Source organism: Mustela nigripes, chromosome 10 (genome assembly GCF_022355385.1).
Source record: "Mustela nigripes isolate SB6536 chromosome 10, MUSNIG.SB6536, whole genome shotgun sequence".
In the NCBI taxonomy this organism is placed as follows: domain Eukaryota; kingdom Metazoa; phylum Chordata; class Mammalia; order Carnivora; family Mustelidae; genus Mustela; species Mustela nigripes.
Genome location: NC_081566.1, coordinates 66,910,239 through 66,935,977, shown reverse-complemented (window position 1 = coordinate 66,935,977; position 25,739 = coordinate 66,910,239). Strand labels below are relative to the sequence as shown.

Below are 25,739 nucleotides of genomic sequence, written 5' to 3'. Positions count from 1 at the left end.
CGTCAGGGTCTGAGGTCGCCGTCGTGCGAGGAGAGGGGCCGGAAGACCCAACCAAACCCAGCGGCGGGCCGCGACGCGGGCGGCGGGAGCTTTTCTGCCCCGCGTAGCTCACGGGCACCGAAACCCGCTGGGAGACACCGAGGGTCTCGGCCAAGTCCCGCGCACGCTCGGCCGCCCCTGCGGACGCGCTCCCGCCCACGCGGCGCCGCAACCCCCGGCGGCGGGCGGCCGTCCCCGGCCGCGGCGGCGCGCGGACTCCGGCATGGCGGCCCAGCGCGCGCGCGTCACTTCCGGCGGGCGGCGGATATAAGCGGCAGGATTTCCGCTTTCGCTCCTTTCCGGCGCTGACGACCTCCCCACGAGAACATGCCCGTGAGTTCCCCGCCCGGGTCCCGGCGGAGCCGTCGCCTCTCGCGCGCGCGCGCACGTCCCGCCGCCGGGTGCGGGCCCCGGGGGCCGGCCGCGGGCTTCGGGCCTCAGGCGACGGGCGCGGGGGCGGGCGGCGCGCGGCCCGGGGCGGGGGTAAGATGGCGGCCCCGCGGCGGACGCCGGGCGGCTCGAGCTGCCGCTGCCGCCGGGGCGGCCGCCGCCCTGACCGCGCCCGTCGGCTCTCGTAGCTCGCGAAGGACCTCCTGCACCCGTCCCCGGAAGAGGAGAAGAGGAAGCACAAGAAGAAGCGCCTGGTGCAGAGCCCCAACTCCTACTTCATGGACGTGAAGTGCCCGGGTGAGGGGCGCCGCCCGGGGGGCCGACGGCGGCCGCGGCGGGGGGCGGGGGGCGGCTCCCCAGCGGGTCGCACGCGCCTGTGCCGCCGGCGCGTCCCGCGGAGGGGTCGGTGGATTCGGGGGGGCGGGCGGCCGCGGCCGGGCCGGCGTCGGGGTCCTGAGCCCCTGCCCCTCGGCGTGTGTCCGTCCGCAGGATGCTACAAAATCACCACCGTGTTCAGCCACGCGCAGACGGTCGTGCTGTGTGTCGGCTGCTCCACTGTGCTCTGCCAGCCCACGGGAGGGAAGGCGAGGCTTACAGAAGGTGAGCGCGGACCTCGCGCGGCGGAGCGGCCGCGGGGCTGGAGCTTGGCCCTGGGGGCGCTGGTTCCCCCCCCCCCCCCCCCCGGTGCTCGGACACCGCGTGTTTCTCAGCGCCAAGGCCGAGGCGGAGGCGTCCGGGGCGGGTCTGCGTTTGAGCGGGCGGTGGTGTAGCGGCGGCTTTCGGGGCGGTCGTCAGGCCGGCCCCTGTTGTGGGGGGCAGGACGTCACCCTCGGAACCTCCTCCTTCCAGGATGCTCCTTCAGGCGGAAGCAGCACTGAGCGCCCGGATCCAGATGAGCGGGACACTACCCCAATAAACCGATTTTGGATACGTTCTGTTTCTTGTCCTTGTCTTACTGCTAGGAAGTAAGTGCTACCTCAAGTGCTCAGGGGCAACCGGCAGAGCGGACTGCTAGAGTCATTGGGGGCAAGTAAGTGGCCAAGTACTTACGAAGTCTCTTGGGGACGCTTTTGTCCAGTTAGGTTCACTGAGTAAATTCTCCGATCTTGATTAAAAACGTGGGATACTATCTAGAAACGGGTATTTCACTTCTATGATTTCATAGTATGAAGTATGGATACTTAGCCCAACACACTCGAGTGTAAACAGCTTAGGATCCTTTATTTACAGCGCTCAGAAGCCTAGTTTGGGGCCTTATGGCTCCGCTCCACGACAGTTGAGGGGATTTGTGCGAGGAGAGGTTAGTGCCGGGCGCTCCATAGCCAGGGTTGTAGCCGAGTCTGGCCTGGTGGTGGCTGTGGACTCGTGAAAGGCGGCGGAGAACGTGTGGCGGTGTAAGAACCTAGGAGTAAAAAGGACAAGCAGATGGAGTATGAATGATCTGGGCTTTTCATAGGTGAGGGAGGTTATTACTTACCTGGTGGTGGTGGTCCTCGCGTTGGTACATAAACAACTGGCGCCGTCTGTATCTTGTGTAAGAAGGCATTGTATGCTGGGAAAAGAACAAGGCAGATACCGCCGTTATCTCCAGGCTTAGCAGTGCTGTCCACTTCCAAGCCGAGTCTGCCACATGCAGTTTGCTGCTTGGTGGGAAGTTGGGCAGGACGTTTGGTCCACTAGGTGACCAGGGCTGGGGAGGCTGAATGCGGTCCAGCTGTTTGACACAAGTGAGATGTGATCATCTAATTCTTATTCTCATAGTGGGTGGAATTAAATGAAGGCAGTTTGTAAGTCAAACGTCCATGGTGCTGAATGTAAGGGCACCTTACCTAGAAAGGTGAAAGCCGTTGATGCCAGCACGGCACAGAGGGTAAAGAGGATGGTCTGGTGAGAACCCAGGAACTTCTGGAGGATACCTGAGTCTTCACATTGATCTGTGTATTGATCAGAATGATACAAAGTAATAGTTCAAGCTAAAAACACATGGTCATGGGTATGAGAGCAGAAGCTCCCAGAACCCAGTCCTTGGGGAAGTTGTTTTGCTTCTTAACAGGGTTAAAGAGGTGAATTATGTACTTGGTCCCTGTGCCTCTTTGTCTTGTTCTCCTCTCCTAGATAATAAACTCCCAAACCTGGAGTCTTACAGATGGGTATTTAACAAATGGATACGCTATCTTAAGATGCCCGTTACCTTTCCTGTGTATTTTAATTCCAAGTGACGTGCTTCTCTTGACCAAGTTTGTGATTGTGGCAGTTGAACTTCCAATTCTGATCCCTCTAACCTGACTTATTTGGATCACCAACCACTTTTCAATTCCAAGGGGGTTCCCTTGTCATTTTTTACTTACGATGTGGTTTTTAGGGAGCATTCTGATTTTTGTATAACAGTGTCCTCAAACACAAGTCCTTGAGACTTGTATTTTTGAAGCACACCTGACATTGGACATTGGTTTTTTCAAATTCTTCAGTGTCTAGAAACGAACACCTGCCCCAGCAAACTCCCCTGAACTTAATAGATCTTCCCGTATATCCATATTGTCACCAGGTCCTCCTACCTAGTTCCTATTCTGCATCCCTAGCGTAGGCCCTCTGACCTTCAGACTTGTGAGTGGTCTCTCTTCTCATGGTACTTGGTTTCAGAATTGTTTACAAACTGCTTTGCTCTGAAGAATAGTTTGAAGTTGTTTGAAATAAAGATGCACTAAAAGCAAGATGTTCTATATTAATCCTTGATCAGGTCCAATTGTTGAAAGCTTTGGACTTTCCAGTATTTACAGGGTAAGAGTCCAAATAAATTGATTAGGAACAGGATTATGATTATGAAACATGATGAACCTTTCCAGTACCGCTTTGTTCTGGCTACAATGAACTGATTACTATCTCCTTAATTAGGCCCTGTCTTAAATCTGATTCCTGTACTAGTACCATGTGCCTGGTGTACATACCATGCCTGGCATATTACCAGCAGGTACTCAGTGTGCTTGTGGTGATAAGCTGAAGGCTGAGTTGGATCGTGGTGTCTGACCACTTCAACTCACCAGGGCTGTACTATTCCCTCTGGTCCCTCTCTTAGCTCTGAGAAGTGTGGACCATTTATTATGCTATGAACAACTTGGGCAGTATGGTGACACCTGTGGGTCCTTCTCAGAATGTTTTTATTTTATTTTTTCATATTTTTTCTGATACCTATATATATGTTTTAAAGATTTTAATTTATTTGACAGAGATCAGAAGCAGGCAGAGATGCAGGTAGAGAGGAGGAAGCAGACTCCCCGCTGAGCAGAGAGTCTGATGCGGGGCTCGGTCCCAGGACCCTGAGATCATGACCTGAGCAGAAGGCAGAGGCCTTAACCCACTGAGCCACCCAGGCGCCCCATCTCAGAATGTTTTTAAATGCAAAAATTAAAATGTGTAGGAACAAAGGAAACCAGCTTGACCAAAGTTAACCAAAACAGAAAAAAACTTAATTGTGATACAGCTCTGTATACACTTAGCAAGATGTTAAAAAGGCCTTTTTTGATACAGTAATATGCTTTAGTAATAAAGACTTAGACTCAGGTCTGATAACTACTGTAATTTTTTGTGTAATTTTGAAGTGAACATTGGTATCTAATAATTGAAACATGAAAATACCTGAATTCTGTAGGTGACAGAGTCCTACATACTGCTATTACTGTGGTTTGTTGCTTATATTCATAAAACTGGAAATGAAAAGTTTCAGTTAGAGGTTAATTGAAAATAAAGGTGCAGAGGTGCCTGGGTGGCTCAGTCAGTTAAGCGGCTGCATGCGGCTCAGATCATGATCCCAGAGTCCTGGGATCAAGTCCCACATCCGGCTCCCGCTCTGACCAATAAAGTCTTAAGAAAATAAAGGTGCAGTTCTTCCCCTTTGAGGGTCATGTGCACCTGGATATTCCATCCATGGACCCTTGCAGAAGCCCATTACAACTCCAGATTTACAACAGGACACAGGTGGAACACGGGGTCTAGTCATGGAAACTTGAGCATCTCCAGTTCCTCAGAGGGAAAAACATCTACCTTAGAGTTCTAAGAGAACGAATGCATGCAAAATGCACTTAGGGTATTGGCCAGTACATACCCCGTGTTTGTAGAAACAGCTCTTTCATGGGAGACGAACAGGGGTTCAGTCCAGTTCACTCCTAGTTCATTCAAAGAACACTTTCTCTGGAGGGATGGGCAGGTAGAGGTGACAGCATACGGAGGATGATCCTTGGGCTTTCCTAACATCTCCGTAACTGCACGTGTTCCCATACCACCCAGGCAGGGGCATAGTTTCTAAACTGAGGCAGGACTAGAATCAGGATTTTGGAGAGGAAAGTCTTGGTTCTAGGGCTGTCACCGTTTACCCACTGCCTGATACAAAAAGCTCTGCCAGATGTTTTTGAAGAAAGTCATTTATCAAGAGGTTTACAACAGAGAAGAGTACATTAACAAGACCGAAGTTCTTAAATTAATTACCACTCTTAAATACGTCAGTTAAGTAGAAAACTTTGGTGGTGATAAGAGAGCTTCTTGGAAGGTTACGCTCCAGGTAGTCTTGGAAAATAAAGATCCATACCCCAGCTAGTTTGAGTAATCCTAGCCAAGTGCCTGAATTGTTCCTCATTACCTGTGGTCTTTGCTTCTCTAGATTAAAAACAGGAGCCCCCAGTGCTCACCTGCACCAGCCTTCTCCTTCAGAGCTCTCACTAGCACAGCCTCACTTTGACTGGTGAGCTCACAGGAAATATTGATGAAAATGGGTGATGCCGTCTGCTGAAGGGAGGTGAAGTTGACTACCCTTACGGGATAGACAGCCAGGCCAGGTGTGAGGGAAGATTGCCTGTGGCCAGAGACCACTAGAACTGGGGAGCTGGGGAAGACCTTGGAGAAAAGAGAAAATGGCACTTGTCTGACAGAAGGAAAATCCGTTTTGTATCAATATTATGTTCTAAACATACAGTAAGATCCCTGTATTTCTAGTTAGCAGTCTTAAGTCATCTGCTTTTTCACACTCAGATGTGTTGAAATAGATAATGGAAGAAAATGATCTATGAGAATAAAATGGGCTTCAACAAAGTTTGGAAGGCACTAGGGGCGCCTGTGTGGCTGTCAGTTGAGTAGCCAGTTAACTCTTGGATTCTGCTCAGGTCCTGCTGTTAGGGCTGGAGGGATCCAGCCCTGTGTTGGGGCTCCACACTCAGTAGAAGTCTGCTTGGATATTCTCTCCCTCTGCCCCCACTTGCTCTTAAATCGTTTAAAAAAAAAAAAAAAGCGGGGGGACACCTGGGTGACTCTGTTGGTTGGGCAACTGCCTTTGGTTCAAGGCATGACCCCAGGGTCCTGGGATCACACCCCACATTAGGCTCCCTGCTCAGCAAGGAGCCTGCTTCTCCCTCTCCCATTGTCCCTCTCCCTGTGCATGCTCTCTTTCTCAAATCTTTTTGGGTGCCTGGGTGGCTTGGTTGGTTGAGGGACTGCCTTCGGCTCAGGTCATGATCCCAGAATTCCAGGATCAAGTCCCACGTTGGGCTCCCAGCTCCGTGGGTTGTCTGCTTCTCCCTCGGACCTTCTCGCCTCTCATGCTCTCTTTCTTTCTCTTAGCAAATAAATAAATAAAATCTATAAATAAGTATTTTTCTTTAAAGTTTTTAAAAAAATTTATTAAAGATTTTATTTATTTACTTGACAGAGATCACAAGTAGACAGGCTGGCAGAGAGGGGGAAGCAGGCTCCCCGCTGAGCAGAGAGCCCGATTCCATTCGGGGCTGCATCCCAGGACTCTGGGATCATGATCTGAGCTGAAGGCAGAGGCTCAACCCACTGAGCCACCCAGGCGCCCCTAAAAAAAAAGTTTCAAACTAGAATTCTAAAGATTAAGATGATACTGGTGTTATCTTCCAGACTGACAAAGCTCATGACCTAAATTCCGGACTCTGGGAACCCCCTGGCATTGTGAAGAGGACAGGTTTCCTTCATTCGTTTGAAGAACCACCTCCTTGCCCCTCCCCTGCTCCTGGTGAATTTTATCAAAGTCAGTCCATAGCTGTTCCTTTGCCCTTGGACTACGAATGAAGACTCCTTTTTCAAAACCTTGATCTCAGTTATGTTTTGGCTCAGGGCTTCACATACCTCTAGCTTCTCAAGAACTCTGTCTACCCCCAGCACTCTGATCTCCCCAACGTCTTGTCTGCGGCTGAGAACCAGTTCTGACTGGTTGATGTAAAAGGCCGGGATGAAAGGAATAAGGATTCTCTGCATTCCGTTCTTGCTGCGCTCCCTGACCAGTGTGGCCCACCCATAGACTGCGGTGTCAGCCGCGCTGAGGGCCTGGAGCAGCTCTTCAGACTGGGGTCGAGCCCTGATGAGGCAGACATAAACCCCTGCAGGAAAGATGAAAAACGAGCAGGGAAGGTTGAGCAGCTCTGTTCGGCCGCCGGCTTGAAATAGGCGGGAAACATGGACGCAAGTGCAGAAGAAAAGGTGAATTCAATTTTGACCGTTCCCTCTTAGCAGACTGTTGGCCACTGTGGGGAGGGAATGTACCGGAGAAAAACAGCTGAACTTGTTGCTTAAATCCGGTAAATAACACAGGGCAAATGGAAATCAAGCAGATGTAGAATGAGGTAACCAACAGTTGCCAAGATCAGGAAAGGGTTTGTGAAAAGCTTTGAGCATGGCTTAGTCACTCCCCGTCAAACCATACCTCGACGGAATATTGTGCTAGTTCTCCCTGCTCCAACTCCGCGGTCTTTTCACAGACACCCTTTACTTCATTCCTTAATCCACCCATCCAAATCTTGCTAACTCCTCTTTTTGAAATGTCTGACACTTGCCGCTCCGTTAGTATCTCCCTGTTACTTGGGCTAGACTCTCAGCGGGTCATGCTTGGACTACTGCAGGGCCCTTCCCTGGCCGCCCGGCTGCCGCCTCTTCCCTCTCCATGCTGTGTCCTGCCGAACTCCGGGCTCTTTATTGCCTGGGATGTCCTGGCCTGTGGCCTCTCCCATCTAGCGCATTCCTAGTCATCCTTCCACAAGCCTTGCTGTGTAAAACTGACCAACCCCCAGGTTCGAGGTGGCTGCTCCTCTTTTCTTCCTGTCTCTACAGCATTCCATGCATCTCTGCTCTGTGACATCTCCCGGCACAGCGCTGGTGAAAATGAGAAGCCCTGACTTGCTCCCCTGTGTACACCTAGTCCCTGTCCTGGCACCAGGCATTCTGGCTAGTGCCCACCAGTTTCTTGAGTGAGCCTTCCGTCAGTGGCTGCTGGCTACTCGCGCCATACTGCCCGGCCTTAGAGCAGAAGGTCTTGGCCTGTAGCACTATCCTATTTATGCCTTACGTTTGACATGAATCCTCTCGTTCTACAAGGTGATTCATATGAAATTCCAATGTCATGCCTGTTTCTGCTTTATGCTAGTTAATGCTACTCTGCCTGGAATATCCTTCAGTTCAACAATAAACACTCCAACACTGCTACTTCCTGGGGATAAAAGATGAATGATCCAAGCCCAGAACAGGGACGGGCTAGCAGAGAAGAAAGTAGAAGACTAATAGAAAAAGCACAGGAGCGCCTGGGTGGCTCAGTGGGTTAAGCCGCTGCCTTCGGCTCAGGTCGTGATCTCGGGGTCCTGGGATCGAGTCCCGCATCGGGCTCTCTGCTTGGCAGGGAGCCTGCTTCCCTCTCTCTCTCTGCCTGCCTCTCTGTCTACTTGTGATCTCTGTCAAATAAACAAATAAAATCTTTAAAAAAAAATTAAAAAAAAAAAAAAAAGAAAAAGCACAGGGTGTTACAGAGACTAAACAAAAACGCTGGTTGAGAAAGTTTCCATAGTTCTACAGCAGATGAAACCGCAAAGTGTAAATGCGACCCAGGAAGGAAGCGGTGCACGCGCAGGGACAGAAACCAGGGCGCCGGGTGCAGCGAGTGGGACGCACCTCTCTCCGTGCTGAACCCCGCGTGTACGTGGAAGACTTTGCTTGCTGGGATGTCTAGCAAAGTATTGCTGAACTGCACGTGGCACAGCACAAGGGTCTCAGGAAGAAGTACTGTTGTGATGGCCAAGGCCTGACTTGGGGTACAGGATCCTAATAAGCAGAAAAGAGAGAAATGACTGCCGTAAGAATCTGTAAAAGAAGAAACTTACATAAGCCAGTAGTTTGATAAAAAAAAAAAAGGTAAGTCACGTGGATGGCTCAGTCTGTGGAGCAACTGACTCGATTTCGGCTCAGGTCATGATCCAAGGTTGTGTCATGGAGCCCTGTGATGGCGTCTGCACTCAGTGCGGAGTCTGCTTGAGATTCTCTCTCTCTCTCAAAATTTTTTTTTAAAAAGATTTTATTTATTTGAGAGAGAGACAGCACAAGCAGAGGCGAGGGACAAGCAGACGTCCTGACAATCGGGGAGCCCGATGCAGGGCTCCATCCCAGGACTCCAGGATCATGATGAGAGCAGAAGACTGACATTAAGCAACTGAGACACCCAGGTGCCCCTCAAATAAGTAAATCTTAAAAAGGGAGGCTAGGGAAGCAGCTGGGTCAGAGAAGCATGCAACTCTTCATCTCAGGGTTGTTAGTTCGAACCCCACACCGGGTATAGAAATTACTTAAATAAAAAAAAAAAATTTTAATAGCAAGAGAGAGGGCGCCTGGGTGGCTCAGTGGGTTAAGCTGCTGCCTTGGGCTCAGGTCATGATCTCAGGGTCCTGGGATCGAGTCCCGCATCGGGCTCTCTGCTCAGCGGGGAGCCTGCTTCCTCCTCTCTCTCTCTGCCTGCCTCTCTGCCTACTTGTGATCTCTGTTAAATAAATAAATAAATAAAATATCCTTTAAAAAAAAAAAAAAGCAAAAGACAGGGGTCAGTTCTGTCTTACTAGGCCAGCCCCTTTGGCTCCTGCCATAGTCAAGATAAAAGAATGGTCTAAGACCCTTGCTTTTGCTGATTTGTGAAGGACTATAGTGGCGCTTCCATTATCAATATCATAGGTGGGTCCTCTTTCAAAAGTTTCTGAAATTTGTCAGTGGGAATGAGACAGATTCCGGGAAAACTGGACAGCAATCACAGCCGGGAGGCTTTTCAGTCTAGGAAGTCCGAGTTTCCACAGCTGATTGCAGTGTGATTCAAATTAGAGATCTCCAGAATATTACACATGGTGGGGGTGCCTGGGTGGCTCAGTGGGTTAAGCCTCTACCTTGGGCTCAGGTCATGATCCCAGGATCCTGGGATCGAGCCCCGCATTGGACTCCCTGTTCCATGGGGAGCCTGCTTCCCCCTCTCTCTCTGCCTGCCTCTCTGCCTACTTGTGATCTCTGACTGTCAAATAAATAAATAAAATCTTTAAAAAAAAAAAAAAAGAATATTACACATGGTGTCTTAAGTAGGAGCCACACAGCCTTCAAGAAACGGACAGTTTCAATGGACAGCCTTCTAGATTAAGTAGGAGGTGGTGTCCTGTCCAAAATTTTCCCTTACAGTTTCTGAAGTTCTTCCTCAGCTGCCAGTAGTCAGTCCGGGGACCATTCTCATCTTTTGGAGACTACAAGCAATATCAAAGGAGTTGTTTCATAATAAAATAAGCTGTGGTTTTAGAAAGATTCTGGGAGGAAAAATTGCAATCTCTATATCTTAAGGCAGAGAGCAATGTATGAATATGTTATACATATTTAATACTTTGTAAAAGAACCTGGAACACTTTAAAAATCAAGTATTTATATATACTTAGATTACTTACAAAATTAAATAATGTGAAAAGAAAGTAAGTGCTTAAAAACTGAATGACCAAAAGGGCAATTAGACTTAAATTTTACAGACAGTAATATTTTGGACTTCTTGGTTTTGCATGCTCTGTTTGCAAAAAAAAAAAAAAAAAAACAACAGAATTTGTTCTTTCTTTAAAAAAATGAAAGAATTGGGGCGCCTGGGTGGCTCAGTGGGTTTAAGCCTCTGTCTTCAACTCAAGTCATGATCGCAGGGCCCTGGGATTAAGCCCCACATCGGGCTCTCTGCTCAGCGTGAAGCCTGCTTCCTCCTCTCTCTCTGCCTGCCTCTCTGCCTGCTTGTGATCTCTGTCAAAAAAATGGATAAAATCTTTAAAAAAAGTAAAAATAAAAATAAAAGAATTTACATGGACTTTGGAGTGGGACAGATGTACCAATTCTGCCACTAACTACATGTTACTTGCTCTTAGATTTGGTATTTCTCATTTTTAAAAGGACGGTAATTATTACATAAGATTGTTAATTGAGGGGCACCTGAGTGGCTCAGTCGGTTAAGCATCTTTTTTTTTTTTTAATTTTCATGTAGACTTTTTTTTTTTTTAAGATTTTATTTATTTATTTGACAAACAAGAGATCACAAGGAGGCAGAGAGACAGGTTGGGGGTGGGGTGGGAAGCAGGCTCCCCACTGAGTGGAGAGCTGGACCCTGGGATCATGGCCTGAGCTGAAGGTGGAGGCTTAACCCACTGATCCACCCAGGCGCCCCATGTTTATTATTTTTTTAAAGTAATCTGTATGCCCAATGTGGGGCTTAAACTCATGACCCTGAGATCAAGAGTCTCATGCTGCTCTGAGTCAGTCAGGCACCACCTTCCCACCTTTTACTGACAGTAAATTACAGCCCAGTACAGAACAAAAAAACCTACACGGTAAATTTGCTGAGCAAATAACAGTTAAAATGTCGCATACTCCAACACTTCTTAAATCTAGGGAAGCTGGAAAAGAATTGGGTCTGAGGCCTTATCCCAAACTTAACTATGTGGATGGAGCCTAAGACCATATTTTTACAAAAGTTTCGTCGGGTAGCTTTGAAAATCAGCCATATTTGAAATAAAAATCAATAAGGACTGCTAGTCTCAGGGGTACATGAGAAGGAAGACCGAAATGATGGGAACAATCACCCAGACCTATTAAGAGACCTGACCTTTGAGATTAGCACCATTTCTGCCAATGGTAATGAAGAGCTTGAACACAGTTGAATTGGGGGTATTGGTGAGGTAGGTCTTGAGGTCATAACTGAGTGTTAATCTTGATGATGCATTGACCACCACCTGTGAGCAAACCAAAGGAAAATCTGTCCCTAATTCTTAGAGAATATTGTTTTCTCCCTCTCTACGCTTCATAACTTACCCAACCGAAAGCGCCATCTCACTCAAGGCCCGGGGGCCTTTCTACTTCACATAGTTAAGAACCACAAAATCTGTTTACCTTTGAGAAGAAAATAACATTTTTTTTTTCCCTAAAAGGAGGTCTTTGTCCATTATTTTGTGTGACATCTTCCCTTTAGATGACCCCCTATTAAAATGCCTTCAAAGACAACTGCAACTTTTGTGAGTTGCATATAATCTCAGCCTTTTCTGAAACTTCAAAGTACTTTGTTTCTCTCAGTATACTTGTAATGTTCTGCCTTGTGCTGTAGGTATTTGTATTTTTGTTAAAAATCATTCCTATTTGAATCTAAGTTCTTCAACTGAGAGACTAATCTATCTTTGTATATCCTGTAATGTGCCTTGTATTTAAAGCAAGTGCTTCATGATTACATTGTGAGAAGATAATTAATGATGGCTCTCTGCCCCCAAATATCTTCAACTTAAATGTATATTATCTTGTCACTGTATCATTATGTCATTATTCATGACATTATTCATTACAGTAAGTGTGTATCGTATTACAGTACACAGTCTTCTCAGTACTACCATGATTTTTTGTTTTTTTTCAAATATTCAGGAACCTTGAAACCAAGTTAGTGACATTAAAGGCTCAGGAAGGGAAGGAGTTTTGTCTTTCTCATCTTTGTGTTTCCAGAGTCTGTCACAGGGCTACACAGAAGCGGCCTCCATGGGTGTCTGTTCATTAGTAAACTATTAAATGATGATTTTACACAGTATACCACCTAGGGTCTATCACACCCTTTTTGACTTCTCTGTAGCCTCTGACAGCAAAGGCCAGTTCCTCCCGTGTGACCCTCTCTCTGCTTCCCCAGCACTGAAACCCTTCTCAAACTCCTCAAGTTGCTGCCTCTGTCCCCAGCCCTCTTTTTTTTTTTTTTAAGCTTTTATTTATTTATTTTTTAAAGATTTTATTTATTTATTTGACAGAGATCACAGGCAGGCAGAGAGGCAGGCGTAGGGGGGGAGGTAAGCAGGCTCCCTGCTGAGCAGAGAGCTCGATGCGGGGCTTGATGCCAGGACCCTGAGACCATGACCTCAGCCGAAGGCAGAGGCTTTAACCCATTAAGCCACCCAGGTGCCTCTTGTGTATTTTTTTTTTTTTTTAAGACTTATCCACCTATCTGAGAGAGGAATATCAGAGTCAGGGGAGGGACAGAAGGGGAGGGCGACAAGTAGACTCTGCACTGAGTACAGACCCCAAGATTATGACCCAAGTCAAAATCAAGAGTCAGATACCTGATTGACTGAGCCAGCCAGATGCCCCTCTTCTGTTTTTTTTTTTTTAAGATTTTATTTATTTAGGGCGCCTGGGTGGCTCAGTGGGTTAAGCCTCTGCCTTCGGCTCAGGTCATGATCCCAGGTTCCTGGGATCGAGCCCCGCATCGGGCTCTCTGCTTGGCAGGGAGCCTGCTTCCCCCTCTGCCTCTGCCTGCCTCTCTGCCTACTTGTGATCTCTGTCTGTCAAATAAATAAAATCTTTAAAAAAAAAAGATTTTATTTATTTATTTGAGAGAGATTGAGAACACAAGCAGGGAGAGGGGCAGGACGGCAGAAAAAAGCAAACTCCCGCTGGGCAGGGAGCCTGATGTGGGGCTCGATCCCAGGACCCTGAGATCATGACCTGAACTGAAGGCAGACACGTAACCGACAGCCAGGAGGCATCTGCCACACGCAATTTTTTTTTTTTTGAAGCTGCACATCAAGAATCAGACACTCCCCGAACTGAGCCAGCCAGGCGTGTCTGGACTCTAGGAGCACTTCCAACTTGTCACTTGTAAAGCACTGGTCAGTTATGTTTTAGTTACTTAAATTGTCTACATGTAATTATTTCTGTCCTCACTAGACTGTGAACTCCTTACAACATGGCACCAGATACCCTGGGAGCAGTTCAATCATCTATAAAATTGGGATAATACTTTGCAGGGTTGTGAAGATTAAAAATGATATTTATACTGATGTAAAATAAAAATTTAAAAAACAGATGCAAAATGCCAACCCCACAGTAGATGTTCAACAAATGATAGCTGTTACATTTGAGTAATGAAAAGAGGAACAAACAGGTCCTCTGGGCACCGAGGAGGGAGACCCAACATGGATTTAAGGGGAAAGAGAAAAGGCTTCATCAAGCCGACCTTCACTTGTTCGACCGTCTCACCTGCTAACGGTTGTTGCTTCAGCAACGCTCCCTACTCCTGCATGGCATTTCCCCTTCTCTACTAAACACTCCTAAATCATTTTTTCTCCCATCTCAAAAAATGACCAACCAAACAAAAATTTGACTCCAGTTCCTCACAGAGCTGTCTTACGCCCCAAACCCACACGTCCTCTCAATTCTCCAGACTTCTGCTCCTGTCACTGCACTGAAGCCACTCCGTCAAGTAACCACCCTGTACTGCGAACCCATCTGGCATTTCTGTCTTCAGGCTACCTGGCCTATCGATAACCTTCGACGTGGCTGATCCTTCGCTCCCTCCTTGAGATACAGGGACCCCTTCACTTCTCAAAAATTTGCATTAAGCCCCATCACTTTTAAGAAAGACATTAGTAAATGGTTTCCCTAAGAAAAATAAATCCAAAGACGATTTTTGCTTTTACAAAAAAAGGTAAAAAGGGAAAGTAGCATTCAGCATGTGTTTTTTTTTTTTAAGATTTTATTGATTTATTTGACAGACAGAGATCACAAGTAGGCAGAGAGGCAGGCAGAGAGAGAGAGGGGGAAGCAGGTTCCCCGCTGAGCAGAGAGCCCGATGCGGGGCTCGATCCCAGGACCCTGAGATCATGACCTGAGCCGAAGGCAGCAGCTTAACCCACTGAGCCCCCCAGGGGCCCTTCAGCATGTGTTTTGCAGAAAGCATGCACCCCAGGCCCCTTCCCTGGGAACCACATTCAGCAACTAAGCATTCAGCTGTGTAGCTTTTCTTTTTTTTCAGATTCTATTTATTATTTCTTTGAAAGAGAGAGAGCATACAAGCATAAGTTGGGGGGAGGAGAAGAGGGATAGACACAAGCAGACTCCATGAGCACAGAGCCAGATGCAGGGCTCGATCTCAGAACTCTGAGATCATGACCTGAGCTGAAATCCAGAGTTGGACGCTTAACCTCCTGCACCACTGAGCTTCCCCTCAAGTGATGGCAATTCTGTCCTTTTAGTTATTGAGTCAAAAACCTGAAGTCATTTTTTTAAAAACTTGAAGTCAATCATATATCATCTGATTACATCACATCATCAGATTACATATAATCTGCTAAGAAATTCTACTGGCTCTACCTATAAAGTACACTAGAATCTGACCAACTTCCCATGACCTCCTCTGTTACCAGACTGGTACCCCAGAGCACCATCAACCAGTAGCTACAGTGATATCTATCTATATATCTATCTATCTCACACCACCTTGTTTTGGGGCGAAGAGTTGGCACTGCTTTATTTATTTGTTTGTTTTATTTATTTATTTATTTATTTTAAAAGATTCTGTTTACTTCAGAGAGAGAGAGAGAGAGAGAGCATGACCCAGGGCAGAGGGAAAGAGAAAAGCAGACTCCCTGCTGAGCAAGGAACACAACACAGGGCCTCAATCCCAGGACCCTAAAATCATGACCTGAGCCAAAGGCAGATACCCAGCTGACTGAGCCACCCTGATGCCCCTGGTGTTGTTTTAAAGATTTTTTTGGGACGCCTGGGTGGCTCAGTTATGCGTCTGCCTTCAGCTCAGGTCACAACCCCAGGGTCCTGGGACTGAGTTCCCCATCAGCATCTGCTCAGCAGGAAGTCTGCTTCTCCCTCTCTCTCTCTGCCTGCCTCTCTGACTACTTATGATCTCTGTCAAATAAATAAATAAAATCTTGAAAAAAAAAAGATCCTGTGCAGCTGGACAGTATACATGTGTATGAATATCCTCTAATACATAATCAAAATACTAAAAGAAATTTACTTATTTGAGGGGGAAGGGCCAGAGGGAGAGGGAGAATCTCAACAGACTCCCTACTGAGCACAGAGCCCGGTGTGGGGCTCAATCTCAAACCCTGAGATATGACCTAAGCTGAACTGTCTGAGCCACCCATGCACTCCACCACAGTGATATTTTAAAGTATAAATCACACTAGTCATTCTTCTGAAACTTTTTTGTTTGTTTTTGAGAGAGAGTGTGCAGGGGGAGGAGCAGAGGGAGAGGGAGAAGCAGGCTCCTTGCTGAGCAGGAAGCCCGATGTGGGGCTCAAGCCTAGGATCCTGACATCATGACCCGAGCTGAAGGCAGACGCCTAACCAACTGAGCCACCCAGGCACCCCTTATCTATCTATCTATCTATCTATCTATCTAATCTATTCGGGTTAAGAATCCTAATCACGGGGTGCCTGGGTGGCTCAGTGGTTAAAGCCTCTGCCTTCGGCTCAGGTCATGATCCCAGTATCCTGGGATCGAGTCCCGCATCGGGCTCAGCAGGGAGCCTGCTTCCCCCTCTCTCTCTGCCTGCCTCTTGGCCTACTTGTGATCTCTGTCTGTCAAATACATAAATAAAATCTTTAAAAAATATACTATTTATTTCTTTGACAGAGGCACACAGAGGGAGTGGGAGAGGGAGAAGCAGGCTTCCCGCCAAGCAGGGAGCCAGATGTGAGGCTCAATCCCAGGACCCTGTGATCATGACCCAAGCCAAAGGCAGACGCTTAACGACTGAGCTACCCAGGCGCCTCCTAATCACGTTTAGCTTTGTATTCCAAAGTTTTCTGGCTGGCTTTATATCTGACATGTCAGTATATATCTTTTCCTCAGATAAATATATTCTATATGCATATCCCCAAATATGGAAATAATCACCCTGGCCTTGTTAGGGTTACCTCTCGATATGTTTTTACCACTCCTGGGATGTCATGAAAGACTGTTGCTATTCCTGGACTCCTGGCCACTCCCACTCCGGTGCCAGTGTCTGCTTGTAGAATGTTATCAGCAGAAATCATCCAAATCCCAGGTTCACCTAGGAAAGGACAAGAGAAAGCACTTGGTTGCAACCTCTGATCTAAATGGAAGGTCACTCTGCCCTTATGCAGACTCTGTATCAGCACACCTTTCAAGCACACAGGTATCTTTTCCTAGGAGGAACATTCAGCTTTGAAGATAACTTTATTTTCAGGCTCCCCTGAAATACCCACAATTCCCCCATCATACCCACAATATAAAACAAGGATTACCTCAGAATCACAGAAGGAGCTACTTAGTTGGAGGATCTAACTGTTCTTAGGAAATAGGAAAAATTCTTTTACACACAGGAGTAACTCTCTTTCAGCTACTGATAGGTATCAGCAGAAGACCGCAAAAAGGTGACAGCTGGCAAGGAAGGTTTGTTTGCTTTGGCTTCAGTCTCAAAGTGGCAGAGAAATGCTACCTGGAGTTGGCGTTCGATTACTGATCCTGGTATGGGTCCTTTTGCTTCCCATTCAAAGTGGTATAGATTTAGAAAGTCAGAGTATTCCAGAATGAAAGATAGGGCAGTCCTAACAAAATCTAGCAAAAGAGTCTTTCACTGACAAGAGAGTAACAATCATAAGATTGTAACTCCGTCAGCCCTAAAGCAGGGCTAGCTCAATGGCCCTGGGTTCCATGTTCGTGGTGATTGCTTGCAAATCAGCCCTTATAGGATTGGGGGATCTGACCTGAGCCGAGTGGACTCCCTCTCAGTCAAGCCCTGAATATACAGACTCTGGCCTCACATCACATCACTGTACCCACATGGATCCGCAGTTCCCAGAAGAGGTCACAGGGCCATACAACGTGCCCTAGTCCTGCTCGGAGGGAGGATCGGGACGCACACACCCAGGCAGGGCACTTAGCTTTGGAATATGCTCTCAGTAAACCCAGAGAACCGATACTCATTTATTAACCAAAGACTGATGTTCTTGCGCTCAATAGCACTTTTTAGGGCAGAAATGCTTTGTTGATCGAGAGTATAGTCTAGCCCAGTACAAGGCCAAACCTTACTATGCTGATGATGTATTTAAGAGGTAGGCCTTCAAATGTGTCTCACAAAACAGTGTACTCACAATTGGTTCCTAGAACTAAAGCCTTACTGCATTTTCCTTCACTTCAGCGCATCCTTTACACTCTTCAACTTACCGACTCCCCTCCTTCAGAAGCTGGGAAGGGGCGAGAAGACAAGGTACCCACACCACCTGCGTAATAATACAGTGAGCTATGCGACCAGGAGGTGCATGACCAATATTCCTAGAGAGACCCTCAATATTTTTTTTTAAAGATTTTATTTTTGGGGACACCTGAATGTTCAGTTGATCAAATATTCAATTCTTGATTTTGGCTCAGGTCATAATCTCAAGAGCTGTGGGATCAAGCTCCACCCTTAGGCTCCATGCTTGTGGGGAATCTGCAATTTGATTCTCTCCCTCTCCATCTGCCCCTCCCCCCACCTCTCTCTCTCTCTCTCTCTCTCTCTCTCAAATAAACAGATCTTTTTAAAAAAAATATTTCATTTTATTTTTTTTTTTAAGATTTTACTTATTTATTTGTCAGAGAGAGTGAGCACAGGCAGACAGAGTGGCAGGCAGAGGCAGAGGGAGAAGCAGACTCCCCGCTGAGCAAGGAGCCCGATGCGGGACTCGATCCCAGGATGCTGGGATCATGACCTGAGCCGAAGGCAGCTGCTTAACCAACTGAGCCACCCAGGCGTCCCTATTTTATTTTATTTTTTTAATAATCTCTGCACCCAACATGGGGCTTAAACCAAAGCTCCAAGATCAAGAGTTGCACACTCTACTGACTGAGCCATCCAGGATATGCTAGGCCCTCAGATTTTTTTTTTTTTAAGATTTTTAAAATTTATTTATCAGAGAGAGAGAGGGGGAGAGAGCGAGCACAGGCAGACAGAGAGGCAGGCAGAGGCAGAGGGAGAAGCAGGCTCCCTTGCTGAGCAAGGAGCCTGATGTGGGACTCGATCCCAGGACGCTGGGATCATGACCTGAGCCGAAGGCAGCCGCTTAACCAACTGAGCCCCCCAGGCGTCCCAGGCCCTCAGATTTTAAATCATTTTGAAAGAATGATCTAAGGGATGAGTTGTTTTCTCACCTGTCAGCTGTGAAGTTAAGAAAGGGAAGGGGCACCTGGGTGGCTCCGTGGGTTAAGCCACTGCCTTTGGCTTGGGTCACAATCTCAGGTCCTGGGATCCAGCCCCGCCTCGGGCTCTCTGCTCAGCGGGGAGTCTGCTTCTCCCTCTCTCTCTGCCTGCCTCTCTACCTGCTTGTGATCTCTGTCTGTCAAATAAATAAATAAAATCTTTAAAAGAAAAAAAGAAAGGGAAGGTATCCAGACCATTGTGGTTGAGGAGGTGTGTCCTGAAGCAGATGACGTCTCCCACAAAGGTGAGCTGGGTGTCTGGCGTGATGGCGTGCTCCACAGCAACCGGGATGTAATCTGCCACACCTGGGTGTCTCCGGTCCCAGATTCCCACAAGCGTCACTCCTGTGTTCACTGCCTGGGCCACATAAGTATAGTTCCTATTCCCTGGCCCAATAAGTAGCAGGTCATCTCTGAAAGGAGATAAGAAAGTAGCAGGTCATCTCTGAAAGATCACTGTTAGGACACAGTTCAGAGCTCATCACAGCATTTTCTATTCAACAGCTCAAAGGTTCAGAAAGAATTCTACGGTGGAGGCCAAGCAATGAGTGGCCAAGGGTCAGGTCTATTATATGCAGAGTACCCAGTAAGCCCTTTTATATTAAGTTAAAAATTTGTTTTCCAGTAAAGCTTTTTTTTTTTTTTTTTAAGGTAGGTTCCATGCCCAGCATGACTTGAACTCACAGCCTTGAGATCAAGACCTGAGCTGAGATCGAGAGTTGGATGATTAACCGACTGAGCCACCCAGGCGCCCAGTACAGCTTTTTGATAATACTCCTACCAGCTCCCTATGGAGGCTTCCTGTGAACTAGGGCTTGACAGATTGAAAACACCCTGAAATACTTCTTCATTAAACAACCAGCACCATCTGGTGTTTCCCATCCTAATGAAAGAAATAAATATCAGGTTCTGAGTTGAGAACATGAGAATTTACTGGATAACCCTAGCCTATCTGCACAGTTTCTCCCCCAACGTGGGTATCATTCCTTCGACTCCGCACCTGTTCAGAGCCAGATGAAGCTGGGTGTTGTGTGTGTGGAACTTCTCTCCAATGCTGTTATAGAACTGGACAGCGAAGGTGAGAGACATGCCCACAGGAAACGCCGGCAGAGCCCTCCCACGGGCGGCGTACAGCTTGGGTTGGCTGCTCATCCGCAGGTATGCCACTGGTGCCACCTGTGGGAGCAGGGCCACTGGAGAGGAGCTGCGACAGATTCTGAAGTTCACAGGCCGCGGTAAAAACGGGGTTCTTCTTTCATAGGAAACAGCTCCTCATAAGGGATGACTTAAGTCAGAGTTGAATAAGAAATACAATAGTACAGGAAATGGCCCCTTAATTATTAAAGCTGAGAGAATGTGGAGAGAAGTTGGAACTTTCTTTTTAAGATTTTATTTATTTACTTGAGAGAGAGAGTGCACACGGACAAGCAGGGGGAGGGGCAGAAGAAGAGACAGAGTATATATATATATTTAAGATTTTATTTATTGGGGCAGCTGAGTGGCTCCGTCATTAAGCATCTGCTTTTGGCTCAGGTCATGATCCCAGAGTCCTGGGATCAAGCCCCACATCGGGCTCCCTGCTTGGCAAGAGGCCTGCTTCTCCCTCTCCCACTCCCCCTGCTTGTGTTCCCTCTCTCACTGTCAAATAAAGAAATAAAATCTTTTTTAAAAAATTATTTATTTATTTGAGAGAGAGAGAGAGAATGAGAGGGAAGCAGGCTCCCCACTGAGCAGGGAGCCGGATGCGGGGCTCGATCCCAGGACCCTGGGATCATGACCTGAGCCAATGGCAGCGGCTTAACTGACTTGAGCCACCCAGGCAACCCATGGAGAGCGAGAATCTCAAGCAGACTCCATCCCCAGCATGGAGCCTGACACAGGGTTCGATCTTACAACACTGAGATCATGACCTGAGCCAAAACCAAGAGTTGGATGCTTAACTCAATGTGCCACCCTATGTTAGACTGAATTTTTAAATTCTAGTAACAAAGCCTAATTTTGGTAGCAATAGTTCTACCTTGCCCCACACCCCTTTGCCAACACTGCTCAGAAGTGCACCAATTTGAGGCTGATCCCTTTTATAACAAGGGCTCTAAAGGTCACTTTTAATTTGATGGCTTATGTCCATGTCAAGACTGTCTTCTATCTTACAGTTCATTCTGACTTCCAGGGAAGTTCCTCGTTCTTAAATCAGGAAATCTGCCTCTTCAAGGCCATGGTATTCCTTTTATTTTTTTTTTCTTTTAAAGATTTTATTTATTTATTTGACAGAGAGAGATCACAAGCAGGCAGAGAGGCAGGCGGAGAGAGGGAGGAAGCAGGCTCCCTGCTGAGCAGAGAGCCCGATGCGGGGCTCGATCCCAGGACCCTGAGATCATGACCTGAGCCGAAGGCGGAGGCTTTAACCCACTGAGCCACCCACTGAGCCACCCAGGCGCCCCTTCCTTTTATTTTTTCTTGAGCAAGTCCCTGAACTCACCTGAACTCCAGTTATGGTTGTCTGGTTGACTCCAAAAGGTTCTACAGACGTGACTTCCAACACAGCAGTACCTGCAATGGAACCAGCTTTCAGGAGCCCTTCACCGTCCTCCTCGATGACAGACGAATTAGGGAAACACTTGAGAACACGGGAAGTCACAAAGGCGGCCCCTTCCCTAGGGAACAAATGGAACAGGTGGCATCTCTTGGGGACTGCGACCAGAAAGAAAGGAGAGTGGCAGGGTTACTGTCAGAAACTACTCCGAGGAAACCACTTGCCATTCTCCATGCCATGTGCTTATTTGTTCCTCAAGTAAGCGTCTGCGTTTGGGTTACGCCTGTCTCTCTAAAAACCATATCCGACTACATATTTATCATTAAAAATCATTCAGCTAGAGGCTCCTGGATGGCTCAGTCAGTTAAGCCTCTGCCTTCCGCTCAGGTCATGATCCTAGGGGCCTGGGATCGAGCCCACATGGGGCTCCCTGCTCAGTGGGGAGCCTGCTTCTCCTCCCTCTGCCCTTCCACCCTCACTCGTGCTCTCTCTCCCTGCTCTCTCTCTCAAATAAATAAAATCTTTAAAAAATAATAAAAATAAATTTAAAATTCAGCTAAAAGGACTGAAACAGATATTTAAATAAATAGTTCTGTGTGATTATTCATAGTAGTGTAATATTCACAAAAGCCAAAGGGAAAAACAACCCAAATGTCCAACAACAGATGAATGGATAAACTAAGTATGTTATACCCATACCGCAGACTACGATTTAGTCATTAACAGAAATGAAATGGGGGCGCCTATTGAAATGAATAGGTGGCTCAGGTCATGATCTCAGGGTTCTGGGATCGAACCCCAGTCAGGCTCGATACTTAGCAGGGAGTCTGCTTCTCCCTCTCCCACTGCCCCTCCCCATACTCATGCTTGCTCTCGCTCCCTCTCTGTCTCTCAACTAAATAGGTTAGTAGATCTTCTTTGGTGGTGATGAAAATGTCCTGGAACTGGACAGAGGTGAGGGTTGCGCAATACTGTGATGCACTAAACGCCACAAAATCGTCCATTTTAAAATGGTTAATCTGGGGCACCTGGGTGGCTCAGTTGTTAGCCGTCTGCCTCTGGCTCAGGTCATGGTCTTGGGGTCCTGGAATAGATCCCCATGTTGGGCTCCCTGCTCAGAGGAGAGCCTGTTTCTCTTTCTCCCTCTGCCTGCCTCTCTGCTTAATTGTGCTCTATCTCTCTGTCAAATAAATAAATAAAATCTTTTTAAAAATAAATAAAATGGTTAATTTGGGGGTGCCTGGGTGGCTCAGTTGGTGAAGCATTCGGCTCAGGTCATGATTCCTGGGTCCTGGGATTGAGTCCCACATCGGGCCCGTGGTCAAAGGGGAGCCTGCTTCTCCCTCTGCCTCTGCCCCTCCCCTTGCTTGTGCTCCCTCATTCTAAAACCTTTTTTTTTTTTTTAAAGATTTTACTTATTTATTTACAGGTGCCCCACCTCTCTAAAGTCTTAAAAAAAGATTTTTAGGGGCGCCTGGGTGGCTCAGTGGGTTAAGCCGCTGCCTTCGGCTCAGGTCATGGTCTCAGGGTCCTGGGATCGAGTCCCGCATCGGGCTCTCTGCTCAGCGGGGAGCCTGCTTCCTCCTCTCTCTCTGCCTGCCTCTCCATCTACTTGTGATTTCTCTCTGTCAAATAAATAAATAAAATCTTTAAAAAAAAAAATTTAGATTAAAATTAAGATTAAAAAATCTTATTTCTGGATTAGAAAAATCACCTAGAAGGCAAGAGTTCTTTCCATGTTCCTAATGGTAAGGCTGGAACCTGGCCTGCCCTTCCCTAATTCCTCACCTGTTGGTGTGGAGTCTGAGCTGGGAGTTCATGGGCATCCGAATTTGCTCAGGCTGGCACTCCGGAAAGAACAGTTGGAGTTTCTCAAACACCTAAAGTGAGAAAATAATGTCTTCCTCATTTCTGGAAAAGACAAAACTATAACCTTTGCTCACATATCAACTACAAATCAACATCTACATCATTTTAGCTTGGCCTGAGGGCCCACAACACTCTTTGTCAAGTGAGCCCGACACTTAAAACATGCCTCGGTGTTCTAGAACACAAATCTAATATTAGCCCCACTCCTGATGAAGCCACACTGACTACCACATCCTCTGTATCACTTAGATATTAGGTATAAAATAATTTTGAGGGGCGCCTGGGTGGCTCAGTGGGTTAAGCCTCTGCCTTGGGCTCAGGTCATGATCTCAGGGTCCTGGGATCGAGTCCCCATATCAGACTCTCTGCTCAGCGGGAAGCCTGTTTCCTCCTCTCTCTCTCTGCCTGCCTCTCTGTCTACTTGTGATCTCTGTCAAAAAAAATAAATAAAATCTTAAAAAAATAAAATAAAATAATTTTGAAAATTTTTTTTCTTTTTTAAAGATTTTATTTATTTATTTGACAGACAAAGGTCACAAGTAGGCAGAGAGGCAGGCAGAGAGAGAGGGGGAAGTGGGCTCCCCGCTGAACAGAGAGCCCGATGCAGGGCTCGATCCCAGGACCCTGGGACCACGACTGGAGCCCAAGGCAGAGGCCCAACTCACTGAGCCACCCAGGTGCCCCATAATTTTGAAATTTCTAACTTTAGTTCTTGTTACCTGAAAAGAGATTTGAGAACAAAAACCTACAATAATAAATTAGGAAGGAACATTATTCAGGTTTTCTACTTCCTAGTAAAATGCGCTTTCCTCTACCCCTCACTGAATCAGAGAAACAAAACCAAAATAAAGGAGAAGAATAGAAAAAGGAAAAAAAAATCAGTCCTAAACTCAGAGGCAGAGAAACTTATTCGCCCTCCAAAGATGATCATTTTTCTTTTGAACACTAAAAACAATAGGGCCAGTTAGCTTTCAGTCTGAGAAACCCGTGGAAACCAACCATCCATGCTCTTCACACTCCTGGAAGTTAGGGTTAGATCCCCTAAGTGGATGGTATCACAATATTTGTGTTAGGCAGAGCAGCTCAGAAATGAGTCCCTCTTTAGTTAATTCTGCTTTGGTATCCTGTGTTTATTGTGTGGGTAGGTGAGGGGAGTGCATATTCTTACAGTTTCTAATATCAGTACTTATAGAGATGCAACTAGGAAGAATGACGAAGCTCTAGAAACTCTGAGCTTGTTCTAGGGCTCCCTCGAGCACTTTCTCTACCTCTATCCAGACCAAGCTCCACATGGATGATAAGAGAATATAACTTTCTTCTCCTTGATATGTAAAAACAAAATTTAGGTTTGGGACCTTACCAGAATCTGAACTTCATCAGACAATTCTAATAAATTCCCCTCAAGCTGCCCAGAGGAACTGTTCATACAGCGGACAGTGACTTTGATACTGGTCCGACCAGCTGCTTTTGTGTGGACAACCATGGCAAAGTTATTTTCTACCGGGAGCTGTAGGAAAACCTGGAAAACAGTCAGGAATGGATTAAGAAATATTCATTAATAATCACTGTGCTCGGGGCACCTGGGTGGCTCAGTGGGTTAAAGCCTCTGCCTTCCACTCAGGTTATGATCCTGGGGTCCTGGCTTCGAGCCCCATGTCAGGCTCTCTGCTTGGCAGGGAGCCTGTTTCTTCCTCTCTCTCTGCCTGCCTCTCTGCCTACTTGTGATCTGTCTGTCAAATAAATAAATAAAAACCCTTAAAAAAAAATGGCACCAATAGACATGTGGTTGCTACAAAGCTTCCGTTTGTAAAAACTTGCAGGATCTGTGGAGCACGGCGACGCGAAGCCGTCAAACATGTGCACCTTGTGTTCCTGACATGTTATTGCTCATGGAACACAGTCAAATGCTCACAAATACAATATTAAAGGGAACATTTTTTGGAGAACTCATTCTAGCAAAGTATATTAAAAATTACATAGAATTATCTGAGTTCTCCAGTTGAACGCTTCATATGATTTATAGGTTTCTAGAGTTCAGAGAACAAGGGGGCAGGGAGATAAACAGTGAGACTGTGGAGTTTAGAAAGTGAGATCAGTCTCAAACTTGATGAAATAAGGTGAATCTACTATCGATGTCCCCGAGATGACGTAACAAAGAGACATTCATACCTCCGAATGCCTGGGTACTAGATCCAATACGTCCCTTTTGCTCATGGACCAATGGAATGTGAGTCCAGGGTTGGCGTTGCTGAAGGAAAAAGGGGTCTGGGTACTGGTCACTCCCATGACATAAACTGGCATCTGAAAAGAAGATGTATGTGCTGTATGTCCTGCCCAGCTGGCACTGCCAGAGCGCGCCGAGAACAGAACCCCCTTACCGACCTCAGTTGCTGTGACGAGTCGAGTGGCGGCTGCAAGGACCCTCACGGCCCTGAGCTGGACCACTTCAACGTGCACTTCATCCTGCCCCACGGGTAGAAGCAAGCGCAGGCTAAGAGGGAGTCTGTGCGGGGCAGAGGACACTGGCGCTGACTAGCCTGTTGTGGTCTGGGGCACTCAGCAAAATGTATGCCAGTAGATGTGCTTGTTTTTGTTCCCTAAACAGTTCCTAAAGAG

The 25,739-nt window shown here is 47.0% G+C and overlaps 2 protein-coding genes across 3 annotated transcripts in view; one reads left to right on the top strand and one right to left on the bottom strand.

Moving 5' to 3' along the window:
• Positions 1-271: 271 nt before the first annotated feature.
• Positions 272-1,359, top strand: RPS27 (ribosomal protein S27). The gene is made up of 4 exons (XM_059413876.1): positions 272-372; positions 618-726; positions 919-1,029; positions 1,279-1,359. Exons 1-4 carry the CDS (start codon positions 367-369, stop codon positions 1,305-1,307), a joined length of 255 nt encoding a protein of 84 aa, XP_059269859.1. The 5' UTR covers positions 272-366; the 3' UTR covers positions 1,308-1,359.
• A 295-nt stretch (positions 1,360-1,654) lies between these two features.
• Positions 1,655-25,739, bottom strand: part of NUP210L (nucleoporin 210 like) — an 84,826-nt gene continuing 60,741 nt past the window's right edge. Inside the window, exons 26-40 of one of the 2 annotated variants that reach the window (XM_059413877.1) lie at positions 25,506-25,586; positions 25,293-25,424; positions 24,484-24,642; positions 23,043-23,134; positions 21,201-21,375; positions 19,722-19,897; positions 18,917-19,134; positions 16,438-16,574; positions 11,354-11,480; positions 8,371-8,520; positions 6,562-6,812; positions 5,109-5,313; positions 2,259-2,363; positions 1,907-1,981; positions 1,655-1,831 (exon numbers count right to left, since the gene is read on the bottom strand). In XM_059413877.1, coding sequence (XP_059269860.1) covers positions 1,731-1,831; positions 1,907-1,981; positions 2,259-2,363; positions 5,109-5,313; positions 6,562-6,812; positions 8,371-8,520; positions 11,354-11,480; positions 16,438-16,574; positions 18,917-19,134; positions 19,722-19,897; positions 21,201-21,375; positions 23,043-23,134; positions 24,484-24,642; positions 25,293-25,424; positions 25,506-25,586 — 2,184 coding nt within the window. In that variant the 3' untranslated portion in view covers positions 1,655-1,730. The remainder of the gene's footprint in view (positions 1,832-1,906; positions 1,982-2,258; positions 2,364-5,108; positions 5,314-6,561; positions 6,813-8,370; positions 8,521-11,353; positions 11,481-16,437; positions 16,575-18,916; positions 19,135-19,721; positions 19,898-21,200; positions 21,376-23,042; positions 23,135-24,483; positions 24,643-25,292; positions 25,425-25,505; positions 25,587-25,739) is intronic. The other variant, XM_059413879.1, reaches the window with a different exon arrangement.

Excerpts from the sequence above, each read along its gene's own strand:
- RPS27 (XM_059413876.1), top strand. Across the intron at positions 727-918 it reads CATGGACGTGAAGTGCCCGG|GATGCTACAAAATCACCACC; the intron begins GTGAGGGGCGCC and ends GTCCGTCCGCAG. Across the intron at positions 1,030-1,278 it reads GAAGGCGAGGCTTACAGAAG|GATGCTCCTTCAGGCGGAAG; the intron begins GTGAGCGCGGAC and ends TCCTCCTTCCAG.